Source organism: Coregonus lavaretus (genome assembly GCF_964263955.1).
Source record: "Coregonus lavaretus genome assembly, chromosome: 20".
NCBI classification, from domain to species: domain Eukaryota; kingdom Metazoa; phylum Chordata; class Actinopteri; order Salmoniformes; family Salmonidae; genus Coregonus; species Coregonus lavaretus.
Window position 1 is genome coordinate 40,202,847 of NC_140007.1, and position 26,654 is coordinate 40,229,500.

The 26,654-nt window shown below is 44.1% G+C and overlaps 1 protein-coding gene across 1 annotated transcript; it reads right to left on the reverse strand.

Annotated features, from left to right (window-relative positions):
* Window positions 1-1,911: 1,911 nt before the first annotated feature.
* Window positions 1,912-26,561, reverse strand: LOC311148261 (polypeptide N-acetylgalactosaminyltransferase 6-like). The gene is made up of 12 exons (XM_084185162.1): window positions 26,384-26,561; window positions 19,252-19,481; window positions 18,824-19,107; window positions 17,171-17,343; window positions 15,245-15,394; window positions 12,132-12,366; window positions 11,188-11,305; window positions 10,298-10,498; window positions 9,691-9,822; window positions 9,413-9,514; window positions 8,010-8,168; window positions 1,912-3,146 (listed from the first exon to the last, which is right to left on the reverse strand). Exons 2-12 carry the CDS (start codon window positions 19,450-19,452, stop codon window positions 3,033-3,035), a joined length of 1,869 nt encoding a protein of 622 aa, XP_084041288.1. The 5' UTR covers window positions 19,453-19,481; window positions 26,384-26,561; the 3' UTR covers window positions 1,912-3,032.
* Between the last annotated feature and the right edge of the window lie 93 nt (window positions 26,562-26,654).

Genomic DNA, 26,654 nt, shown 5'->3' on the forward strand with positions numbered 1-26,654 from the left:
TGTGTATGTGTGAGCAAATTAAGTGTGTGAGTTGGAGTGTCAATGTGAGTGTGTAGAGTCCTGTGAGTGTGCATAGAGTCAGTGCAAAAATAAAAGGGTTGATGCAAGGCATGTGACATAGGCAAGGCATGAAAGACAACTCCCCACATTAGCTGCATCTCCACATTCCAACAGACCAGGGCCCGATTTCCCGATAGCGATGGAACTCAGGCTTACGACTGTTTTAACGATGCATCTTTCCTACAACACCACAGAGAGAGAACGTTCGCTAAGTGCATCATTGAGGCATAGATTTGATACTGTTAGGATGGAAAGAAACGCAGCGCTGCTCTCGGGTCAGCTTTCTCCACTCAGATCTTACCTTAACATTATAATTATTCCACAATACTGACGACGTATCAGCCCCTAGAGAGATATCACCTATGGCTGCAAATATTGAGGCGTCTTCTTCTAACGCTTACCCTATAATAATGCACTAAATCAAGATTTGGCATGTTAGGCTACACATGAAATACTGAGTATACAAAACATTAAGGATACGTGTTCTTTCCATGACAGACTAACCAGGTGTCCAGGTGAAAGCTATGATCCCTTATTAATGTCACTTGTTAAATCCACTTCAAATCAGTGTAGATGAAGGGTAGGAGACAGGTTAAAGGAGTTTTAAGCTTTGAGACAATTGAGACATGGATTGTGTATGTGTGACATTCAGAGGGTGAATGGGCAAGACAAAATATTTAAGTGCCTTTGAAGGGGGTATGGTAGTAGGTGCCAGGCGCACCGGTTTGCGTCAAGAACTGCAACGTTGCTGGGTTTTTCACGTTCAACCGTTTCCCGGGTGTATCAGGAATGATTCACCACCCAAAGGGCATCCAGTCAACTTGACACAACTGTGGGAAGGATTGGAGTCAAAATGTGCCAGCATCCCTGTGGAACGCTTGACACCTTGTAGAGTCCATGTCCAGACCAATTGAGGCGGATTTGAGGGGGCAACTCAATATGAGGAAGGTGTTCTTAATGTTTTGTCTTAATATACACAGTTTACAAAACATTTGGTAGTAGACAAATAGCAAAATAAAACAATTAAATGAACATGAAATTGATTTCAATATCATTGAAAGGTAAGAATTGAATGGAGAAAGCTGACCTGAGCACTTCCTTTCGATCCTATCAATATCGACACTTGAGCCAACAACGCAGTTAGTGACCGTTTTCTCTGCGTGGTATTTTGGGCAACGCATGTTACATCTTCGGCGGTTGTAGGAAAGATGCAATGTTGAAATACTCGTAAGCCTAAATTCCATCGCTATCGGGAAACCGGGCCCTGGTTTGACAACCCTCAGCCACAGGCTGGAGCCGAGGCTAGCCAACACTCAACTTTCATTTCCAAATATAAATAAATGCCATGTTTTGTGTTAAACTTTCTCAAGATTAGTCAGTCTAACACACGTTCATTTTCTTAGTATTCTTTAACTTAGAACTTGTCTAAGTTATAATTCATTTAAGGAATGACCTTAAGAGTCCGAAACCACTCCTTGCACAAACATTGTTGCGCAAACAAATTGTGCGAGCAAGATATATTTATCATTAACTAGCCTATTCAACAGCTCACTCGGTCACAAGGAGCAAGGTTTATTATTGTAGGAAATCTTACGTCCCAAATGGCACCCTATTGCCTACATAGTGCACTGCTTTTGACCAGATCCCTACAGGTCCTCGTCAAAAGTAATTCACTATAGTGAATGGTGTAGCATTTGGGACTCTGATTGGTGTAGCATTTGGGACTCACTGAAAGTCTCTTATCAGCGTGTGGGTTCTGATATGGTCCCGGTTCTTATTTCCAGCGTAATAAAGTTGAACTGGAATCAAACAGTATGAATGTCACATAGGAACGGACACAAGACCAGAGCATGATATTCAGCATCCATTAGTTACCTCGCCAGACAATTTAAATGATAGCATTGTGTTTTGAATATACAGTACTTTCAGTTCATGCCACATGTAAAGTAGTACATAACCAGAAACAAAACAACAAAGAACTAGAGACAGTCTGGTAGAAACCAACCAAGCATCACATAGGTAAACAGTGTTGGAAAGCCATGTTATCAAATGCTGGCTGTAATACACAATCTTCTTGTTTTTATTAATTTCAGGTGGCCAAACAAAGGGTGAAGTTTACAAGTCTTATTGAATGCATGATGTTAATAAAAATAAAACAAGATTCAAACTCAATTAAAAAACCCAAAAAGTACTCATTCAATTTCCATTCCTTCATATGTTTATAGGAATATTTATCATGATTTAGAATATCTCTCCCCCCTCCTCTTCTTTTTACACCTCTCCCTTTGGCAGATATTTGCATTGTCACAGCAACAACATTCATGTCTACATGAATTCCCTGACAAACATACTGTAAGTTAAACACAAACAAAACAAATATAAAAAATCTGGAGTATAAAGAGAAGGAACTTCTGTGTTAAGGTACTAGTGGTCTGTGATGGACCTCTCCCTACCATATTAGCTGAGTTGAGGATATAGGCGCCTGCCAGTTCAGGGTCATGTTCAGTAGGGTATACCGTAGCAAAATGTTTTGCAACAAAAAATTAAAATCTGTTCTCATTGGACAAGTTCAGGTAGGAATGGACCTCCCAGTTTCACTCTGCTTCAAAACATTTTCTCCCTACTGAACACAACCCAGGCTGCAGTATTAATTCACACCCTCCACAAGAAGGAACCAGACCACCTCCAACCTTCATTCCTGAGTCTCCATCATAAATATAGTTAAAACAGTCAGAGGTTAAATCCTGAGCGCCTTCACATAGGTATGCAGTACTCCATGTTCTACTAGTCCACTCCTCTCAGGTCAGCAATTTTCTGTTCTCCAGTGGCATATGGTCCTGTCCTGTTGTCCTCAGCTGGAACTGGCCCTTCCTGCTTGACCCTGAGTCTATGGGAGGATGGGCTGGTAGAGGGGTCAAGGTCCAGTACAAGCTTCAGTTCTGGTTAAGGTCAGGGGTTAAAGTTCAGGGAGGTCAACTGAATGTCCAGTGCTGGTTGAGATCAGCTGCGTTGCAGTAGTACATCACTATCTGGCTCCCTATCAGGAGTAAGCACTTTCCACTGGCTGGGTTCTGGAGGAGATTCTCCTGGAGAGGGCAGAGAGTTAACTACAGAGTTAGACCATGTACTGCAGCTATGTCATCACTCTACACCTAATCTCTTTTGCGTTGTGACAGAATGTTAACAGATAGTTACCTAAGCAGATGAAATGTATTTCATTATCCACATGATTGGCAAAAGCACTCTTCAAGAATGAGTCTAAAATGTCCCTCCACCCAGCATATATACATATACGTGTGTGTGTGTTTGTCTACACACACAAAGGTAAGTAAGCATTTCACGGTAATGTCTACACCTGTTGTATTCGGCGCATGTGGCAAATAACATTTGATTTGATACACATATACACTACCGTTCAAAAGTTTGGGGTCACTTAGAAATGTCCTTGTTTTTGAAAGAAAAGCAATTTTTTTGTCCATTAAAATAACATCAAATTGATCAGAAATACAGTGTAGACATTGTTAATGTTGTAAATGGCTATTGTAGCTGGAAACGGCTGATTTTTAATGGAATATCTACATAGGCGTACCGAGGCCCATTATCAGTAACCATCAGTCCTGTGTTCCAATGGTACGTTGTGTTTGCTAATCCAAGTTTATCATTTTAAAAAGGCTAATTGATCATTAGAAAACACTTTTGCAGTTATGTTAGCACAGCTGAAAACTGTTGTGCTGATTAAAGAAGCAATAAAACTGGCCTTCTTGAGACTAGTTGAGTATCTGGAGCATCAGCAATTGTGGGTTCGATTACAGGCTCAAAATGGCCAGAAACAAATAACTTTCTTCTGAAACTCGTCAGTCTATTCTTGTTCTGAGAAATAAAGGCTATTCCATGCGAGAAATTGCCAAGAAACTGAAGATCTCGTACAACGCTGTGTACTACTCCCTTCACAGAACAGCGCAAACTGGCTCTAACCAGAATAGAAAGAGGAGTGGGAGGCCCCGGTGCACAACTGAGCAAGAGGACAAATACATTAGAGTGTCTAGTTTGAGAAACAGGCGCCTCACAGGTCCTCAACTGGCAGCTTCATTAAATAGTACCCGCAAAACACCAGTCTCAATGTCAACAGTGAAGAGGCGACTCCGGGATGCTGACCTTCTAGGCAGAGTTGCAAAGAAAAAGCCATATCTCAGACTGGCCAATAAAAATAAAAATTAAGATGGGCAAAAGAACACAGACACTAGACAGAGGAAGATTGGAAAAAAGTGTTATGGACAGACAAATCGAAGTTTGAGGGGTTCGGATCACAAAGAAGAACATATGTGAGACGCACACCAAATGAAAAGATGCTGGAGGAGTGCTTGATGCCATCTGTCAAGCATGGTGGAGGCAATGTGATGGTCTGGGGGTGCTTTGGTGGTGGTGAAGTGGGATATTTGTACAGGGTAAAAGGGATCTTGAAGAAGGAAGGCCATCACTCCATTTTGCAACGCCATACCCTGTGGACGGTGCTTGATTGGAGCCAATTTCCTCCTACAACAGGACAATGACCCAAAGCACAGCTCCAAACTATGCAATAACTATTTAGGGAAGAAGCAGTCAGCTGGTATTCTGTCTATAATGGAGTGGCCAGCACAGTCACTGGATCGCAACCCTATTGAGCTGTTGTGGGAGCAGTTTGAACGTATGGTACGTAAGAAGTGCCCATCAATCCAATCCAACTTGTAGGGAGGTGCTTCAGGAAGCATGGGGTGAAATCTCTTCAGATTACCTCAACAAATTGACAACTAGAATGCCAAAGGTCTGCAAGGCTGTAATTGCTGCAAATGGAGGATTATTTGACGAAAGCAAAGTTTGAAGGACACACTCATTATTTCTAAACCTTGTCAATGACTACATTTCCTATTCATTTTGCTATATTTCCTATTCAAAAACTCATTTCATGTATGTTTTCATGGAAAACAAGGACATTTCTAAGTGACACCAAACTTTTGAACGGTAGTGTCCGTGTGCACACACACAACCAGTCAAAAGTTTGGACACACCTACTCATTCCAGGGTTTTTCTTTATTTTTTACATTGTAGAATAATCGTGAAGACATAAACTATGAAATAACACATATGGAATCATGTAGTAATCAAAAAAAAAGTGTTAAACAAAATCAAAATAGATTTTAGATTCTTCAAAGTAGCCACCCTTTGCCTTGATGACAACTTTGCACGCTCTTGGCATTCTCTCAACCAGCTTCATGAGGTTGTCACCTGGAATGCACTTCAATTAACAGGTGTGCCTTGTTAGAAGTTAATTTGTGGAATTTCTTTCCTTCTTAATGCGTTTGAGCCAAATCAGTTGTGTTGTGACAAGGTAGGGGTGGTATACAGCAGATAGTCCTATTTGGTAAAAGACCAAGTCCATATTATGGCAAGAACAGCTCAAATAAGCAGAGAGAAACGACAGTCCATCATTACTTTAAGACATGAAGGTCAGTCAATACGGAACATTTCAAGAACTTTGAAAGTTTCTTCAAGTGCAGTCGCAAAAACCATCAAGCGCTATGATGAAACCGGCTCTCATGAGGACCACGACAGGAATGGAAGACCCAGAGTTACCTCTGCTGCAGAGGATAAGTTCATTAGAGTTAACTGCACCTCAGATTGCAGCCCAAATAAATGCTTCACAGAGTTCAAGTAACAGACATCTCTACATCAACTGTTCAGAGGAGACTGCGTGAAATCAGGCCTTCATGGTCGAATTGCTGCAAAGAAACCACTACTAAAAAGACACCAATAAGAAGAAGAGACTTGCTTGGGCCAAGAAACAAGAGCAATGGACATTAGACCGGCATGTGTGGTTCCCACCGTGAAGCAGGGAGGAGGTGTGATGGTATTTGCTGTTGACACTGTCAAAACATGACACCTCCAGGCTGTGTAAGGGCTATTTGACCAATAAGGAGAGTGATGGAGTGCTGCATCAGATGACCTGGCCTCCACAATCACCTGACCTCAACCCAATTGAGATGGTTTGGGATGAGTTGGACCGCAGAGTGAAGGAAAAGCAGCCAACAAGTGCTCAGCATATGTGGGAACTCCTTCAAGACTGTTGGAAAAGCATTCCTCATGAAGCTGATTGAGAGAATGCCAAGAGTGTGCAAAGCTGTCAAGGCAAAGGGTGATTTAACACTTTTTTTGGTTACTACATGATTCCATATGTGTTATTTCATAGTTTTGATGTCTTCACTATTATTCTACAATGTAGAAAATAGTAAAAATAAAGAAAAACCCTTGAATGAGTAGGTGTCCAAACTTTTGACTGGTACTGTACATACATATACACATTTACACACACAGTGCCTTCAGAAAGTATTCATATCCCTTGACTTATTCCACATTGTGTTGTGTTACAGCCTGCATTCTCACCCACCTACACACAATCCCCCATAATGACAAAGTAAAATATATTTTTAGAAATGTTAGCACATTTATTGAAAATGAAATACAGAAATATCTCATTTACATAAGTATTCACACCCCTGAGTCAATACTTTGTAGAAGCACCTTTGGCAGTGATTACAGCTGTGAGTCTTTCTAAGTAAGTCTAAGAGCTTTCCACACCTGGATTGTGCAACATTTGCCCATTATTTTTTTCAAAATTCTTCAAGCTGTCAAATTGGTTGTTGATCATCGCTAGTCAAAACAGTAACTCTGCCACTCAGGAACATTCACTGTCTTCTTGGTAAGCAACTCCAGTGTAGATTTGACCTTGTGTTTAAGGTTATTGTCCTGCTGAAACGTGAAATCATCTCTCAGTGTCTGGTGTAAAGCAGACTGAAGCAGGTTTTCCTTTAGGAGTTTGCCTGTGCGTAGCTCCATTCCGTTTTTATCCTGAAACTCTCCAGTCCTTAACAATTACAAGCATACCCATAAGATGATGCAGCCACCACTATGCTTGAAAATATGGACAGTGGTATTCAACTTAATTGCTTTGCCATTTTTTTGCAGTATTACTTTAGTGCCTTGTTGCAAATAGGATGCATGTTTTGGAATATTTAAATTCTGTACAAGCTTCCTTTTCACTGTTAATTAGGTTAGTATTGTGGAGTAAATACAAATGTTGTTGATCCGTCCTCATTTTTCTCCGATCACAGCGATTAAACTAACTGTTTTAAATTCACCATTGGCCTCATGTTGAAATCCCTGAGCGGTTTCCTTCATCTCCGGCAACTGAGTTAGGAAGGACGCCTGTATCTTTGTAGTGACTGGGTGTATTGATACGCCATCCAAAGCATAATTAATAACTTCACCATGCTCAAAGGGATGTCTGCTTTTTTTTTTTTACATTTATTGTTATTGAAAAACCTCCTTGGTCTTTGTGGTTGAATCTGTGTTTGAATTTCACTCTTCGACTGAGGGACCTTACAGATAATTGTATGCGTGGGGTACAGAGATGAGGTAGTCATTCAAAAATCATGTTAAACCCTATTATCGCACACAGAGTGAGTCCATGCAACTTATGTGACTTAAGCACATTTCTACTCCTGAATTTATTTAGGCTTGCCATAACAAAGGGGTTGAATACTTATTGACTCAAAACATTTCAGATTTTCATTTTTAATGACATTTGTAAACTTTTCTAAAAACATAATTCCACTTTGACATTATGGGGTATTATTGTCTGTAGGCCAGTGACACAAAATCTCAATTCAATCAACTTTAAATTCAGGCTGTAACACAACAAAATGTGGAAAAAGTCAAGGGGTGTGAATACTTTCTGAAGGTAGTGTATTTATATTTCCACACTATGAGGTTGGAATAATACTGTGAATTTGTGAAAATTATGATAATGCCCTTTTAGTATAAGAGTTTGTAAAATAAAGTATAATACTTTGAAGGCAGTATGTATAAACATGTGTGTGCGTGTATGCATGCTTGTCCAGGTAATCTTTCCTTACCCCTGTAAAGACCCACTCCTGTTGTGGGGCCACGCTGGTCCCTTGGCCCTTCAGCGTACAGAGCTCTATCTTAACCTGGTCTGGCTGGGGGTAGGCCTGCAGACACAGCTGCTTCCCTATGTTGTGACGCAGCTCCTTATGGGACGTATACTCAAAGTACTGGGGAGACAGAGGAGAGATACAAAGTCTGAGACAAACGCTCCCTATAAAACGGGTCCCTTTTAAAACCTTCTGAAGGCTTACAGAGCATTTATAAAGTCTTTATGATAAGGGTTCATTAAGCCTTGAATACATTAAGCCTACTTGTTCCAAAATAGACATAACCCAATTCAATGAGAGTAAATACTGAGTCACCATCTACCACACAACCAGTGACAGTACAGTCCCTGGTTGCCCCCCCATGTTGTGGCACGTGTACAGTACCTGGTTTCCCCCCATGTTGTGGCACGTGTACAGTCCCTGGTTTCCCCCCATGTTGTGGCACATGTACAGTACCTGGTTGCCCCCCCATGTTGTGGCACATGTACAGTACCTGGTTGCCCCCCCATGTTGTGGCACGTGTACAGTACCTGGTTGCCCCCCCATGTTGTGGCACGTGTACAGTACCTGGTTGCCCCCCCATGTTGTGGCACGTGTACAGTACCTGGTTTCCCCCCATGTTGTGGCACGTGTACAGTACCTGGTTTCCCCCCATGTTGTGGCACGTGTACAGTACCTGGTTTCCCCCCATGTTGTGGCACGTGTACAGTACCTGGTTGCCCCCCCATGTTGTGGCACGTGTACAGTACCTGGTTTCCCCCCATGTTGTGGCACGTGTACAGTACCTGGTTGCCCCCCCATGTTGTGGCACGTGTACAGTACCTGGTTGCCCCCCCATGTTGTGGCACGTGTACAGTCCCTGGTTTCCCCCCATGTTGTGGCATGTGTACAGTACCTGGTTTCCCCCCATGTTGTGGCACGTGTACAGTCCCTGGTTTCCCCCCATGTTGTGGCACGTGTACAGTCCCTGGTTTCCCCCCATGTTGTGGCACGTGTACAGTCCCTGGTTTCCCCCCATGTTGTGGCACGTGTACAGTCCCTGGTTTCCCCCCATGTTGTGGCACGTGTACAGTCCCTGGTTTCCCCCCATGTTGTGGCACGTGTACAGTCCCTGGTTTCCCCCCATGTTGTGGCACGTGTACAGTCCCTGGTTTCCCCCCATGTTGTGGCACGTGTACAGTACCTGGTTTCCCCCCATGTTGTGGCACGTGTACAGTACCTGGTTTCCCCCCATGTTGTGGCACGTGTACAGTCCCTGGTTGCCCCCCCATGTTGTGGCACGTGTACAGTCCCTGGTTTCCCCCCATGTTGTGGCACGTGTACAGTACCTGGTTTCCCCCCATGTTGTGGCACGTGTACAGTACCTGGTTTCCCCCCATGTTGTGGCATGTGTACATGATCAGTGGCTTTCCTCCTTGGTTGTTTTCTCCTACATCCAGACAGCTCTGAGTGCCAGAGTTCTTAATCTGCACACACACACACACACACACACGATATCAACACAGCAAATAAACATGCACTGCTGTACAGAACTTCCCTGAGGCACAACGGAACACAACTGAAGGGAGTGAGTCTGTGTGTGTGTGTGTGTGTGTGTGTGTGTGTGTGTGTACACCTGAAGGGATTCGGGAACAAGACTTACCGCTCCAAACTTGGTTGGGGTGAGGTCTGGTATGAACATCTCAGGGTAGATATTATTCAGATACCAGGTGAAGTTCTTACACTGCAGGCTGTCCCTCAGATTCAGCCGCTCTGAGATGTCACCAAACTCTTTCTGCAACACAGAGTAGTGGAAATGAGTGAGAGGGGAACTCTGGAACAAGTGGCTTCTTCAATCTGTGCACTGACCGTTAACTTGAACCCCATATATATCATATATAGGCACTCATAAAAACATCTATTTTAGCCTACTCCAGATGCATATTAATTTCTTATAAACAGATTGCGGTATGCGCAGACACGCATTACGTGCAGTAGTGTGTTGGCTTACAGTTAACCTTGATTAAGATGTTCCTTTTGTGTCGAGCGAATGTGAGATTACCAAATCTGGCAACACAAGATTATCTAATAGTATTATGGAACTTGGAGTAAATGAAAACAAGCCATGGGCTTAACTAACCCTTGTACTCTCACCTCTTGTGCCATTTGAGCAGCGTTCTGGTTGCATCTTTAGTAGACGTTTATTGCACAGCACTATATCTAACAGTACAGTATATGAAACTTGGAGTTGACTGAGAACATGGGCATACCTCTTTAGCCATCTTCGCAGCGTTACTGTTGCGTCGGTAGAAGATGCGTTTGTAGTCGTCCATCCAGACCTCTGCTAGTCGTACCTGGTTCCGTGTGATGACCTCAGTGCCTTTAGGGAAGGTGTGGGGGGACTTGGTACGGAACACGTGACCCACCACAGAACACGGAATGATCTCCAGCTGGCCCCCACACTGCCACACCTGGGGGGGTGGGATGATGTCAGAAAGTTGATCACAGTTAGCTGGATAACTTAGTGACCTGCTTTGTCACTGGAGGTACAATGACGAAGGACACACTGATTATTTACTATTGTATTGATGACTTTCTGTGAACACTGATTCTATAGCAGCTGAAGTCTGTTTTGACTTCCCAGAAGCCTCTGGGGCTGGTGTTTACAGAACATTTGGTGCTGTATGTCTGATTAGGATATTAAGGTCTCCAAGAGGCCAGTTAGACATTTTCTCTGCTTCTGTGCTGGGTGGTGTCTCCTGGTTGCAACTTGTAATTAACCCGATTGATTGATTTTTGATTGACTTTACCCATGACTGCTGTCCCTTTTCTTCACCTGGAAATTCCCATTGCAGACACATGTTCACACCATACTCAATTTACAGTACATGTCATTTCAATCATTCCAACATGTACAATTAAGTTGGGAGATTTGTAGAAACAAGGATGATTATTTAAGACCAGAGCCATATACAATGTCGAGGTCACATGACACCATTCAACCAATTTAATTGAGGTAATAATCAACAGAAACAGAATGTCTTTGAGAAACCATAATGACTAAACTCTATATATGGCTCAGTGTTTTAGACTCACTTAAGTACTTGATATATTCCACTTTATTAACACTGTTAGAGGAAAGGGCAGAGGGGAAACTAACCCTGAAGGACATCTCCACATTCTCACCCCCCCAGATCTCCATCTTATCGTCGTACGTCCCGATGTGTTCAAAGTACTTCTTGGAGATGGAGAAGAGACCACCGGCAAATGTTGGAGTTCTGAAGGAACAGACCCGCAGAGGTGGCAAATGGTGTCAATGCAATGCAAAAGCATGAGATAATGTTTATTACAACAAGTCTACAAAACATTAAGAACACCTTCCTAATATTGAGTTGCACCCCACTTTTCCCTCAGAACAGCCTCAATTCATTGGGGCAAAGACTCTTCAAGGTGTCGAAAGCGTTCAACAGGGATGCCCACAGTTGTGTCAAGTTGGCTGGATGTACTTTGGGTGGTGGACCATTCTTGATACACACAGGGAAACTGTGGAGAGTGAAAAACCAAGCAGCGTTGCAGTTCTTGACACAACCGGTGCGCCTGGCACCTACCACCATATCCAGTTCAAAAGGCACATATATTTTGTCTTAAATGGCACAAATACACAATCCATGTCTCAAATTGCCTCAAGGCTTAAAAATCCTTCTTTAACCTGTCTCCTCCCCTTCATCTACACTGATTGAAGTGGATTTAACAAGTGACATCAATAAGGGATCATAGCTTTCACCTGGTCAGTATATGTCATGGAAAGAGCAGGTGTTCGTAATGTTTTGTACACTCAGTGTATATGCTCTGTTTTAGACTATCTTAAGTATTTTATATAGTCCACTTTATTAACGCTGTTTGAATGATATAATATTGTGTAATATGTTAATGTTATATTATGTTATTATACATGCTGAATTGTGAGCTTTTCATTAACATATCATTAACTTCACTATGCATACACACCATTTGCCAGGTCTCGTTCGATTCCTCATGGGATTTTAAGGGGTTAAATAAAGGGTAAATGATATAAAACATGTTTGGTGGGTCCCTAGCCCTTACTTGACGGGGTAGGTCTCGTCTTTGCGTCTGTTCCTCTCATGCTCGGGGATGCCCTCCCAGCCGAAGGTGAGGCTCCAGTCAAAGTTTCCTCTGTTGTGGGCCTTAGCGGTGGCTACAGGCTTGTTGAAGGCAAAGTTATTCAGGTTGATGGTGGTGATCTCTGGGCTGACCACAGCCGTGGGCTCCTCTACGATACGAGCCAGCAGGGGCTCCAGCCAGCCATGGAAACACTCACCTTGGGAGGGGAGAGGAGGGTAGTGTTCAGTAGTTAAATAAAACATCTATTTTTTACAAACAAAGTACAAGGAGGTTCAGTAGACAAACGTTGTGGAACATTGCAGATAGAGACGTAATGAATGAAGCTGACTCCATTCCCAATTTTACATGACAGAAAATCATATATACTCTACACAATACTATTCTATGTGAATGTTTTGTAACGTTGCATCCTCCTGGCCATCCTTCTCGCCTCAACAGACCCCAGGTGCATCCACCTTTGGCAGAGATTACAGCCTCGAGTCTTCTTGGGTATGACACTACAACCTTGGCACGCCTGTATTTGGCGAGTTTCTCCCATTCTTCTCTGCAGATCCTCTTAAGCTCTGTCAGGTTGGATGGGGAGCGTCACTGCACAGCTATTTTCAGGTCTCTCCAGAGATGTTCGATCAGGTTCAAGTCCAGGCTCTGGCTGGGCCACTTAAAGACATTCAGAGACTTGTCCTGAAGCCACTCCTGCATTGTCTTGGCTGTGTGCTTAGGGTCGTTGTCCTGTTGGAAGGTGAACCGTTGCCCCAGTCTGAGGTCCTGAGCGCTCTGGAGCAGGTTTTCATCAAGGATCTCTGTTCTTTGCTCCGTTCATCTTTCGATCCTGACTTGTCTCCCAGTCCCTGCCGCTGAGAAACACCCCCACAGCATGATACTGCCACCACCATGCTTCACCGTAGGGATGGTGCCAGGCTTCCTCCAGACGTGATGCTTGGCATTCAGGCTAAAGAGCTCAATCTTGGTTTCATCAGACCAGAGAATCTAGTTTCTCATGGTCTGAGAGTCCTTTAGGTGCCTTTTTAGCAAACTCCAAGCGGGCTGTCATGTGCCTTTTACTGAGGAGTGGCTTCCTTCTGGCCACTCTACCATACAGGCCTGATTGGTAGAGTGCTGCAGAGATGGTTGTCCTTCTGGAAGGTTCTCCCAACTCCACAGAGGAACTCTGGAGCTCTGTTAAAGTGACCATCGGGATCTTGGTCACCTCCCTGACCAAGGCCCTTCTCCCCCGATTGCTCAGTTTGGCCAGGCGTCCAGCTCTAGGAAGAGTCTTGGTGGTTCCAAACTTCTTCCATTTAAGAATGATGGAGGCCACTGTGTTCTTTGGGACCTTCAATGCTGCAGAAATGTTTTGGTACCCTTCCCCAGATCTGTGCCTAGACACAATCCTGTCTCTGAGCTCTACGGACAATTAATTCGACCTCATAGCTTGGTTTTTGCTCTGACATGCACTGTCAACTGTGGGACCTTATATAGACAGGTGTGTGACTTTCCAAATCATGTCCAATCAATTGAATTTACCACAGGTGGACTCCAATCAAGTTGTAGAAATATCTCAAGGGTGATCAATGGAAACAGGATGCACCTGAACTCAATTTCGAGTCTCATAGCAAAGGGTCTGAATACTTATGTAAATAAGGTATTTGTTTGTTTGTTTAAAAAAATCAAAAAACCTGTTTTCGCTTTGTCATTATGGGGTATTGTGTGTAGATTGCTGAGGATTTTTATTTAATCCATTTTAGAATAAGGCTGTAACGTAACAACATTTTGAAAAAGTCAAGGGGTCAGAATACTTTCCGTATGCACGATTTATAGAAGTGTTTAAAAGTAGTTTATAAACTCAATTATTAGATTATATGTATTAAAGCTGTACTAAACATTTAAACAAATACAGATGAAACACAATGGTTGTAAATGGATTGGTCTCATGGGAACCATTTTACCCCTCCACCGATCCTTCCTTGTGGGCAAGGGAATAGACGTGAGAGGGTCAATAAGGGGTGAACGGTGTTGCTCTGGCCTTTTGAGCTAGCTACTGACAGTGCTTCCATCCATCTCCTTTCGTATTGTTTTTGTTTTTGAACATAGGACAGTGGAGGAAAGACAGCAAAGGATGAGGAGCTCGAGTCAAAGGGCAGTGGCTGGATTTGAAACCATGCCGACTCTGGCATATACAGTGAGGTCCAGAAGTATTGTGGACAGTGACACATTTTTTGTTGCGAATACGGATAAGCATGAATGAATCGTGAATACTGATGAGTGAGAAAGTTAGAGGCATGAATATCATATCCCCCCCAGAAATGCTAACCTCCCATGATATTGTAATAGTGAGAGGTTAGCATGTCTTGGGGGTATGATATAAAATGCTAACCCCTACCTGTTAGTGTAATAGTGAGAGGTTAGCATGTCTTGGGGGTATGATCTTTGACCCTCTAACTTTCTCACTCAATATTATTCACGTTTCATTCATCATTATCCATAAGTAATCATGGTAGCATCCACATTAAATGTAGAAGAATCCAGAAACATATTTTATTCTCATTTACAATAAAAGTGACTCCAAAATGACACAATACATTACTTACCATTCATTTCTATTGGGTACAAAATCATCTGAAACAACCAAAACAAGCTGCAAATGCATCCAACAAGTTTGTAGAGTTAAAAGCTTTATGTAGTCATTGCGTGCTAGGAATATGGGACCAAATAACTTAATACAAATGTATTTAGGTTACTTAAATAATTTAGGTTACTTAAAAATGGGGGGACTATTTATGAAAAGTGCTGTAATTTTCTAAACGGTTCACCAGATTTTGATGAAAATACCCTTAATTTAAATCTGACCTCATTGTCATTGTATAATTTCAAAATGCAAAGTGCTGGAGTACAGAGCCAAAACAAGCAAAACTGTGTCACTGTCCAAATACTTTTGACCCTCAGTGTACACCATCCACCTATTCCTAGTTGGCTAGTAGCTGTCACAGTGTGCATCCAGGAAGGTGAGTGTCTCTCCCTGGGTCCCCGAGCATTCATTCATCCATCCATCCATCCATCCATCCATCACTACTCACAGTGTGCGTCCAGGAAGGTGAGTGTCTCTCCCAGTGCCCCTCTGGCCCCAAGGAGCCTGGCTGTGATCAGGCCCTTCCTCTCCTGCTGTCTCACCACCTTCACTATCTTCAGCTGTTTCACATACTCATCCAGCCGGGTCCCCAGGTGCTCTGGTAGGAAGAAGAAAAGAATGTCATAACAGGTATGTGTTTTCTTCAGGAGGTCTGGAGCATCATCGTGTTTAGCCAGGAACTTGGCTGACATTTTCTTTAGGTGATCTGGAGCATGGGGGTTGGCGGGGTTAATGACAGGAGGTTAATGCTGCGTTCATAACAAGTGGGAAACTCAGAAAATACTACTTGTAAAATGGGAGCAACGAGTTGTGAGTGTTCACATGCTTTGAACTTGTTGAAAACACCTATTGGTTAAATGGCAAAGAAGCTGCATCAACCATAAACTAAAAGTACAACTATCATGCTCGTAAACAAATTAGTGTTTGAAACCATATTAATAGATTGATTTTCCTAAATAATGTTTTGTTGTTAACTGCCGAAAAAGCTGTTTGAGGTAATTTCCTTAGTATGTGACGTCAGAGTTCAGCATGTGGGAGAAGTCTGAGCTCAGGCATGATAGACGTATTTTCCACTAGTAATTACGAGTTAGAGGGGCGTTCAAGTGAAATTTTCCCGGTCGTATGCTTGTATTTACAAGATGTTATGAACACAGCATCTCTAGGGAACTGACAGAGAGCAGGGGTGTGTTCAATGACATGTACATAGAAATTGAATTAATAGAGCTGACAATTTCCAATTCTACCTGACGGAGTCATATCTGTTCTACATAACACAATGCTTTTTAAATGTGATGGCATAGGACTGTAACCCCATGGTGTCTAAATGTGATGGCATAGGACTGTAACCACATCCAGTCATATTTAGAAAAGAGGAGACAGTAGAGCTCTGAGAACAAAACTGTCTCACAAGTTTCAGTATTAATAAGACTGCACTGTACGCAATGCACTGGCCACAACGAACATCACGCTTCTTCCACAACATATTTAAGAAACCACATGCTAAGTCAGTCAATTTGCTAGCTAGTATACAGATGGTCGTTAAAACAGGGTGAGAGATTGAAGCGAACCTATCCAGTCAGGAGGAGATAGAGGTTCCAAGGTCCAGGAGCAGTTATACTGTAGTTAACCAAGCAACTGTGTAATAAAGCACCTCCTCGTTTAGTCTTTATTACGGACACTTGTCCAGTCATTGACACGTTAACAGTCTAATAATAATGGTAGGCTGCGTTTTAACAGGCAGCCCAATTCTGATATTTCTTTTCCACTTATTGGTCTTTTTCACCTCAGATATTTTCCAGATCCGATTGGTCAAAACACCAATTAGTGAAAAAGATCAGAATTGAGCTGCCTGTGTAAATGAAGTCACACATGCTTTGCTCTGAAACAGAGTTGTGATCCGTAGACAAGAAACCGAAGAACGAGCTCAGAAACAAGGAATATAATTAATTTCATTATCTATGGCAAAATGCTTGGCTAAGTTGTGCCCTAATGAACACGACCCAGGCTCCACAGTATGTTTTACTCTAAGAGCCTGTGGCGTCAAGCTCTAAACCAAGGCCTAGTGGCGTCAAGCTCTAAACCAAGGCCTAGTGGCGTCAAGCTCTAAACCAAGGCCTAGTGGCGTCAAGCTCTAAACCAAGGCCTAGTGGCGTCAAGCTCTAAACCAAGGCCTATCTATCTCCTGCTCTAAGTCCACCCATGGCGTCAGGCTCCAGTTCTTGAGCCATCATGCCCACCTGTGGTGCTGGCGTTGTCCACTAATCAATTATATGAATTGATTAATTATCGCTGCCCTAAGGTTTGCCCCAAGTCATTAACAGGACTATAGCTAGGCTCCAGTGCTAGCTACAGTAAAGCCCTGAAAGATGCCAACCTGCAGTGCTGGCGTCATCCACCATGATGATCTCAGTGAGCAGGGTGGCAGGGGAGGTGTGGAGGACACTGTAGACGGTACGCAGCAGGGTGGACCAGGCCTCGTTGTGGAACACTATGATTACACTGGTGGTGGGGAGAGGAGGACAGCGACGGAACTTTTGCTCCACACACCTGGGAGAAAATAATGGGCAAGACTGTGTCAAATCAAAACCAAGCTGTCATAAACAGATTTAGACTAACAGTGAAATGCTTAGTTACGGGCCCTTCCCAAAAATCCAGAGAGAATAAAAGAGAAATAATATAAAAATTATAAACGCAAGGAATAAATACACAATGAGTAACGATAACTTAGCTATATACACAGGGAATCAGTACCGAGTCGATGTGCAATGGTACGAGCTAGATATGTAGATTTAGGTAAAGGTAAAGTGACTAGGCAACAGGATAGATGATAAGCAGTAGCAGCAGCAGCGTATGTGATGAGTCAAAACAGTTAGTGCAAAAAGGGTCAATGCAGATAGTTAAATAGTTCATCAATAGCTACCCAGACTAACTATTTAGCAGCCTTATGGCTTGGGGGTAGATGCTGTTTAGGGTCCTGTTGGTTCCAGACGGTGCATCGGTACCGCTTGCCGTGCGGTAGCAGAGAGAACAGTCTATGACTTGGGTGGCTGGAGTCTGACAAATTCTTAGGGCCTTCTTCTGACACCGCCTGGTATAGAGGTCCTGGATGGCAGGGAGCTCGGCACCAGTGATGTACTGGGCCGTACGCACTACCCTCTGTAGCGCCTTGTGGTCGGATGCCAAGCAGTTGCCATACCAAGTGGTGATGCAGCCAGTCAAGATGCTCTCAATGGTGCAGCTGTAGAACATTGAGGATCTGAGGGCCCATGTAAAATATTTTCAGCCCAGAGAGGGAAGAGGCGCTGTCGTGCCCTCTTCACAACTGTGTGGGTGTGTGTGGACCATGTTAATTAATTAGTGACGTGGACACAGAGGAACTGGAAGCTCTTGACCCGCTCCACTACAGCCCTTTCGATGTGGATGGGGGGCGTGCTCGGCCCTTCGTTTTCTGTAGTCCGTGATCAGCTCCTTTGTCTTGCTGACGTTGAGGGAGAGGTTGTTGTCCTGGCACCAAACTGCCAGGTGTGTGTGTGTGTATGTGTATGTGTGTGTGTGTTCTCACTCTCAGAAAGCTGATAGTCATAAAAAGGAAAAAAGGTCAATATTATCTGCACTGTGAGTTCACAAAAAATATTTTAGGAAAAAACATCACTCAGACTTTTCATTGCTGTCAAGGTATCACACCACCCCTCTCGATCACCATGGTTACTCTATGGACAAAACATTAAGGGCTGGTTTCTCGGCCCCAACGGTAATACGCTACCCACTCCTCAACCCTTCTTCCATCACCATGGTTACAATTAGTTCCAAAGTCTTAGGGTGCGTTCTAATAAGATCTTGTTTCTCCTGAAATGTGCACTAGTTCACTACTTCCCACAAGTATAAAATCATTGGATTGGTGTAGGAATGGGCTAGTGGGAGTTCCAACCAGATTTCTTATACAAGCCATTTCCTTTCAAATCAGTTAAGGGAAGTGAACAAGTGCACACTTTGGGAGGAAGGAGAGATAATTGGGACATAGTCTTACTCTGGTGGCCGGGTGTCATCTCCTAGGCTACGGCTGAGGGAGATCCGGTCAGAGGAGAACTGGTTGAAACAGTTCACAGTCATCCCTTCTTCCTTCTCTTTCTCCTCCTCTGGTGTCATCTTTTCTTTCTCATAGCCCGTCCCATCGGCCCCGGGCCCCTGGGGGTCCTGTTGTGGCCTCTCCAGGGCTGGCTTCAGCTCCGCCTGGGTGTAGTGACCTGGAGGACAGTTGCGGTCTGGGGTGGCCTGCTGCTCCTCCACCGGTGGAGGCTGGGGAGCTCCGATCTGGAAGCCCAGGTTATTATTAGTTTTCTTCATTTTATTTAAAAATAATAATAATAATAATAATAATAATAATAATAATAATGGTCACTAAGCCCACCCACACTACTACTCTAGTCCCCCCACCAAAAGGACCCATACAGGTACCTGGAAGCCCAGGTTGTTGACTGCTCCTCGGACCATCACCAGCACTCTCTCCTTGCGTTCCACCAGGTCCTGGAACCAGGGGTCCTGGACAGATTTGGAGCCCACGTCCTTCTGGAGGACCACGAGGACAACCATGAACAGAGTCCCCCCAACCAGGGCCAGCTTCAGGGGGGACACGCGCCGACGCAGGAACAGACGCATGGTGGTGGGTCAATGCAAAATGGCCGCAGCTGGGGGAGGGGGGGGAGAGAGACAGAGAGAAACAGAGGGAGAGAAGTGAGCGAGAAAAATAGAAAGTTAATTTAGAACTGGAGGCATTACATAGTAATAGCAGCGAAGAGCTATTTAAGACTACTAACAATTTTCTTAAATAGACACTGGACTCAAACACAAAGAAACAGAAAATGGACTCAAATACTTTCTTCACCTGACACCAAGGTGAATCTATTGCAGTTTTAAATGCAGCTCTACCCAAAACCAGATGTCTATAATAACTACCTGCCAAATGTCAAAAGATTTGGTCCAGACAGCTCTTCTTAACCAGCGTGTACTAGCCGTGTACCTAGCAACTCCTATAACACTCCTCCACTGTCATAGCTACTCTCTCTCCCTCGCTTTCTCGTTCCTGGCTGGAGGTGGAGTCCCAGAGGAACAGCCACACACACAGGGAACCGAGGGAGTAGAGAGAACGAGAGTGAAAGAACAAACAGAACCTCTCGGTAAACAGTTATTAACACCTGAGAACCACAATGGAAATACGTCTGTTGACTTTGTTTAAGGTCCTCAATCATTTGTACCATTTTATTGTTGATTTCAATTGGCTGAAGCGACTATGTTTTTTAAATGTGTCCACTTTAAATTCAATCATACCTGCCTGCACCCAACCGCTCCAGCCAAGAACACACCTGTCCAGGTAAACCCCGGTCATACTGTGTTGAGGTGTGAATAAAGGAGTCAGGCGCAGGAGGTAAAACACAGAAGTCCAGAGTTTATTCCGTTTACATAAATCAAACGCACCCAACGTCAAAATGAAACTATAACAAGGGAAATATTCCACCTTGGCAATAACAAAAATGGAAGAGAAGCTCAACCGAGCTACTCGCTCTCACAATGAAACAATCACTCATAAAGACAAGGGGAACAGAGGGAACACTTATACACATACTAATTAGGGGAATGAGCACCAGGTGTGTGTGATTGACAAGACAAGACATGACAAGTGGAGTGATGAGAATGGGATCGGCAGTAGCTAGTAAGCCGGTGACGACGAACGCCGAAACCTGCCCGAACAAGGAGGGGAGGCAGCCTCGGCGGAAGTCGTGACACATACCCTCCCTTCCCTTCCACTCCTGGATGCGCGGGTCACCTTGTGGACCTTCACCTGTCGTCTGACTGAGCAGCTCCCACACACATTAATGAATGACACATCACGCCTTCCATAAAACACACCCACGACTATGACTAATGACAAACACACCTGGACAGATTCAGCTCCACAACTAGCCATGAATGGTTCCTAGTGAATATGGCCTAATATGTGCTGTTGTGCCAAATCCATTACTGTCATTCACTGGAGCTGGCAAGACAGCACTAACAGATCTTGGACAACAACGTCCTGCTTTATGAGGGGGTATCAATCACAATAATGATAGGCTTAGGCTTACTGCTTAGGGCCTCTTAAACTCTTACTTTCTCATCATTCATTTAAGCCAGTCCTCTTAAGGAAAGCCTACCTTCCTCATTGATTCAATACACTTGTGTGGTTCAAGAGCCCAACATTGGCCACACAGAGCAATACTGACTCGAATGTTGACAGCCTGTTTGCCTTGTTGTCATACCGGTAACAGAGGTCAGTAATGCCATGTGAAGACTCCCGAGTGGCGCAGTGGTCTAAGGCACTGCATCGCAGTGCTAGCTGTGCCACTAGATATCCTGGTTTGAGTCCAGGCTCTGTCGCAGCCGGCCGCGACCGGGAGACCCATGGGTGGCGCACAATTGGTCAAGCATCGTCCAAGGTAGGGGAGGGTTTGGCCGGCAGGGATGTGGGTTCGTTTCCCACGGGGGGCCAGTATGAAAAGAAACAAAAAAATAAACATGTATGCATTCACTAACTGTAAGTCGCTCTGGATAAGAGCGTCTGCTAAATGACTAAAATGTAAAAAAGGAGGACAGGGTTGTTGCTTCAACTCTTTCTAGTTCTACCATGTAGTATGGAAAACGTGCTCAGAACAACTTTGCCCTTCCATTAATGTATGAACGTAACAAATAATCATCCTGATACCAAATTGTTAATATTTTGTTCTTGGACAACAATAAAATATGGAATTTTTACAATTAATTCTAATTTGTAACAATACTGTACTTCAAAGCCATCATTGTATGACTGTCAGTGAATGCAATGCCAAATATAAGTAAGCAAACTACTTCAGCCCGTGATGACACTTTCTCTACTCCCTCCACTGAACTCTGCAACTTTTCAAGGACAAGATCACCAAAATAAACTCATCACTGACTGATCAATCTGCCCCTCCCCGTCAACCTCCCAACAGTCACCTCTGAAACAGACTCCACACATTCGCCCCCCCCATTGACTCTCCCTATATCTCAAAACTCGTCATGTCATCCAAGATTACAACCTGCTCCCTGGATCCTCTACCCACAGTTCTCATTAAAGCATGCCTGCCTGCTCTCTGTCCATACCGTACCTACATCAACCTCTCCCTTGCCCATGGAGCTGTGCCGTCAGACTACAAAATCCCTGCAGACTACAAAATCCCTGCAGTCACCTCCATCTTAAAGAAGGCCAGACTAGATACACTACATAGCCAAAAGTATGTGGACACTCCTTCAGATTAGTGGATTCAGCCACACCCATTGCTGACAGGTGTATAAAATCGAGCACACAGCCATGCAATCTCCATAGACAAATATTGGCAGTAGAATGGCCTTACTGAAAAGCTCAGTGACATTCAATGTGGCACCGTCATAGGATGCCACCTTTCCAACAAGTCAGTTCGTCAAATGTCTGCCCTACTAGAGCTGCCCCGGTCAACTGTAAGTGCTGTTATTGTGAAGTGGAAACGTCTAGGAGCAACAACGGCTCAGCTGCGAAGTGGTAGGCCACACAAGCTCACAGAATGGGACCGCTGAGTGCTGAAACGCAACACTCACTACCGAGTTCCAAACTGCCCCTGGAAGCTACGTCAGCACAACTGTAAAGTTTGGTGGAGGAGGAATAATGGTCTGGGGCTGTTTTTTATGGTTCGGGCTAGGCCCCTTAGTTCTTGTGAAGGTAAATCTTAACTCTACAGCATACAATGACATTCTAGACGATTCTGTGCTTCCAACTTTGTGGCAACACTTTGGGGAAGGTCCTTTCCTGTTTCAGCATGACAATGCCCCCGTGCACAAAGCGAGGTCCATACAGAAATGGTTTGTAGAGATCGGTGTGGAAGAACTTGACTGGCCTGCACTGAGCCCTGACCTCAACCCCATTGAACATCTTTGGGAAGAATTGGAACGCTGACTGCGAGCCAGGCCTAATCGCCCAACATCAGTGCCCGACCTCTCTAATGCTCGTGGCTGAATGAAAGCAAGTCCACGCAGCAATGTTCCAACATCTAGTGGAAAGCCTTCCCAGAAGAGTGGAGGCTGTTTTAGCAGCAAAGAGGGGACCAACTCCATATTAATGCTTATGATTTTGGAATGAGAGGTTCCAACTTTTGGCCATGTAGTGTACCTCCATCCTCAAAAACTATCGCCCCATCTCCAACCTCCCCTTCCTCGCCAAAACTCTTGACTGCAAAACTTTGACTACTAAATAGCTACCCGGACTATCTGCATTGACCCTTTTTGCACTAACTCTTTTGACTCATCACATACGCTGCTGCTACTGTTTATCATCTATCCTGTTGCCTAGTCACTTTACCTTTACCTAAATCTACATATCTACCTCAACTACCTCGTACCACTGCACATCGACTCGGTACTGGTACTTTGTGTATAATAACAATAATAATATGCCATTTAGCAGACGCTTATATAGCCAAGTTATCGTTACTCATTGTGTCTTTATTCCTAGTGTTATTATCTTTATATTATTTTGCTATAATCTGCGTTGCTGACAGTCTGTAATACCAACATGTTTCAAGCAGACCACCATAGTCCCCGTGCCCAAGGACACTAAGAACCTGCCTAAATGACTACTGACCCGTAGCACTGACATCTGTAGCCATGAAGTGCTTTGAAAGGCTGGTCATGGCTCACATCAACACCATTATCCCTGAAACCCTAGACCCACTTACATTTGCATACCGCCCCAACAGATCCACAGATGATGCAACCTCTATTGCACTCCACACTGCCCTTTCCCACCTGGACAAGAGGAACACCTACGTGAGAATGCTATTCATTGACTACAGCTCAGCATTCAACACCATAGTGCCCTCAAAGCTCATCACTAAGCTAAGGATCCTGGGACTAAACACCTCCCTCTGCAACTGGATCCTGGACTTCCTGACGGGCCGCCCCCAGGTGGTAAGGGTAGGTAACAACACATCTGCCACACTGATCCTCAAAACGGGGGCCCCTCAGGGGTGCATACTCAGTCCCCTCCTGTACTCCCTGTTCATCCATGACTGCATGGCCAGGCACGACTCCAACACCATCATTAAGTTTGCCGACGACACAACAGTGGTAGGCCTGATCACCGACAACGATGAGACGGCCTATAGGGAGGAGATCAGAGACCTGGCCGTGTGGTGCCAGGATAACAACCTCTCCATCAACGTGACCAAGACAAAGGAGATGATTGTGGACTACAAGAAAGAAAAAAAAAGAGGACTGAGCACGCCCCCATTCTCATCGACGGGGCTGTAGTGGAACAGGTTGAGAGCTTCAAGTTCCTTGGTGTCCACATCACCAACAAACTATCATGGTCCAAACACACCAAGACAGTCGTGAAGAGGGCACGACAAAGCCTATTCCCCCTCAGGAGACTGAAAAGATTTGGCATGGGTCCTCAGATCCTCAAAAAATTCTACAGCTGCACCATCGAGAGCATCCTGACCGGTTGCATCACCGCCTGGTATGGCAACTGCTCGGCCTCTGACCGCAAGGCACTAGAGGGTAGTGCGTACGGCCCAGTACATCACTGGGGCCAAGCTTCCTGCCATCCAGGACCTCTATACCAGGCGGTGTCAGAGGAAGGCCCTCAAAATTGTCAAAGACTTCAGCCACCCTAGTCATAGACTGTTCTCTCTGCTACCGCACGGCAAGTGGTATCGGAGTGCCAAGTCTAGGTCCAAAAGACTTCTCAACAGCTTCTACCCCCAGGCCATAAGACTCCTGAACAGCTAATCATGGCTACCTGGACTATTTGCACTGCCCCCCCACCCTCCACCACATCTTTGTACGCTGCTGCTACTCTGTTAATTATTTATGCATAGTCACTTTCACTCTACCCACATGTACATATTACTTCAACTACCTCAACTAGCCGATGCCCCCGCACATTGACTCTGCACCGGTACCCCCCCTGTATATATAGCCTCCCTACTGTTATTTTATCTCTGCTCTTTTTTTCTCTCACCCCATTTTTCTCACATTTCACTGTAATGTCTGCACCGGTTGTATTCGGGGCATGTGGCAAATAAAATTTGATTTGATTTGATCAGTGACAAAAACTGAGCTTCCTCATAGGAACCAAAACCGCACTCAGCAAAGTTGGCAAACATTGATGACACCATTCTCTCCCTCACCCCACGCACGCAACCTTTGCATCATCCTGGACTCCACCCTCTCCTTCGTCCACCACATCCGACAGACTGTCAAAACCTCATTCTTCCACCTCCGCAATAATGCCAAAGTCTGGTCCTCCCTTTCCCGTCCTGCCGCTGAAACCCTCATCCTCCTCCCGTTTCGACTACTGCAACTCGCTACTCTCCGGCATCAACTCAAGCTCCCTCCATAAGCTCCAAATGGTTCTGTTCCACCACAGCAGGCCACCTTGCCGTTCCCAGGTCCAAGCTCCAGAGTTTTGGTGACATGGCATTTTCCAGGGTTGCTCCAAGGCAGCGGGACTCCCTCCAACCATCCATGACTGAGTCCATCACCATCTTTCAGTCCCTCCTAAAGCCCCATCTCTTCACCATGGAACTACCCTTAAGACCCCCCCCCCAACACACAACACCTACTCGTTCACTCATACACTTCCCTTCTAGCCCTACCCCTTGTCTTTGTTTCTTGTTTTTATTTCTTCCTGATGTTAGTCTGGCGTTGTTTTGTTTTAATCTCCGTTTTTTGTTTAGTTTCTACTATTGAAAAGAGACTTTGGCTCACTGAAAAGCGCTACACAAGTCGTGTATTATCCTAATTGCACTATGCAGTGAGAATAGGAGGTCCACCCATAAATCTGGTTAACCAGCCATTTACATACCAGAGACAGTACAAAGGGTTGGAAACAGGTGAGGAGTGATATATGCCATCCATGCTACTGCTAGATACTACAGACACCAAGTGAACATGAAACTGCAACATTGTTACACTTTCAACGATGTCTATAATAAATAGGCTTTTGAAAGTAAGTAACCATATAATTATTGAAGGCACTGTAAGCCCTAAACTGAACTCATTTAATTCCCAAGTAAATTTGAGTGGTTTTTAAACACGTTCCTTCATCTACTAAAATCTCTTTCGGCTCGAGGGTGTAAAACGATGCCAGAAGCAGGAAATTGGTCGTGACAAATATATCAGGAAGTATTTGACTATAGCTTATGAAATATGACTAGAGTTAGTCAAAAAAATGTTTTAAAAATAAAGATTTCCCATTGGGATTTACACAAACGACAAAATAACTAATTTATGACATAGATAGGATAAAATAACATAAGCAGTCACTATCCCTAAGGATTATCTTGTTCAATAAGTGTCTCACAGGAAATTACATACAGTTACAAAAACTTTGTTGCAATACAAATGTAGCCTATCTGGTGCATAATGAAAAAACGGTTAATAGTACATTAACATTTTACACATTTAGCAGACGCTCTTATCCAGAGCGACTTACAGTTAGTGATTACGACGCAAGAGAGGCGCAATGATGCGTTGTCTCCCGAATATCTTTCTTTCTTACCTTGGAACCTGTTCACAAATTTGAAGAGACGGCCTTGCTGTGGCTTTGCGACGCTCTTTATTTAGTAATGCGAAGAAGATAGCTGGACGTAGGTATTAACTTTAAAAGTGTATTTTACTCAGCGCAAAAAGGTGCACTAGCGCCAACACCGTGGCCTCCCGGCTTCCCCTTTGAACCTAACAGGTGCCATTTGTTGAAATGATTAACTGCCGTCTGCAGGGTCCTAAAGATAACCTATCTCCACAGACCTGACTGTGACATTCTGAAATGT

Excerpts from the sequence above, each read along its gene's own strand:
- LOC311148261 (XM_084185162.1), bottom strand. The coding sequence starts at position 19,452 with ATGCGTCTGTTCCTGCGTCGGCGCGTGTCCCCCCTGAAGCTGGCCCTG. Across the intron at positions 11,306-12,131 it reads GACGAGACCTACCCCGTCAA|AACTCCAACATTTGCCGGTG; the intron begins GTAAGGGCTAGG and ends CTGTTCCTTCAG. Across the intron at positions 9,515-9,690 it reads CCCCAACCAAGTTTGGAGCG|ATTAAGAACTCTGGCACTCA; the intron begins GTAAGTCTTGTT and ends GTGTGTGTGCAG.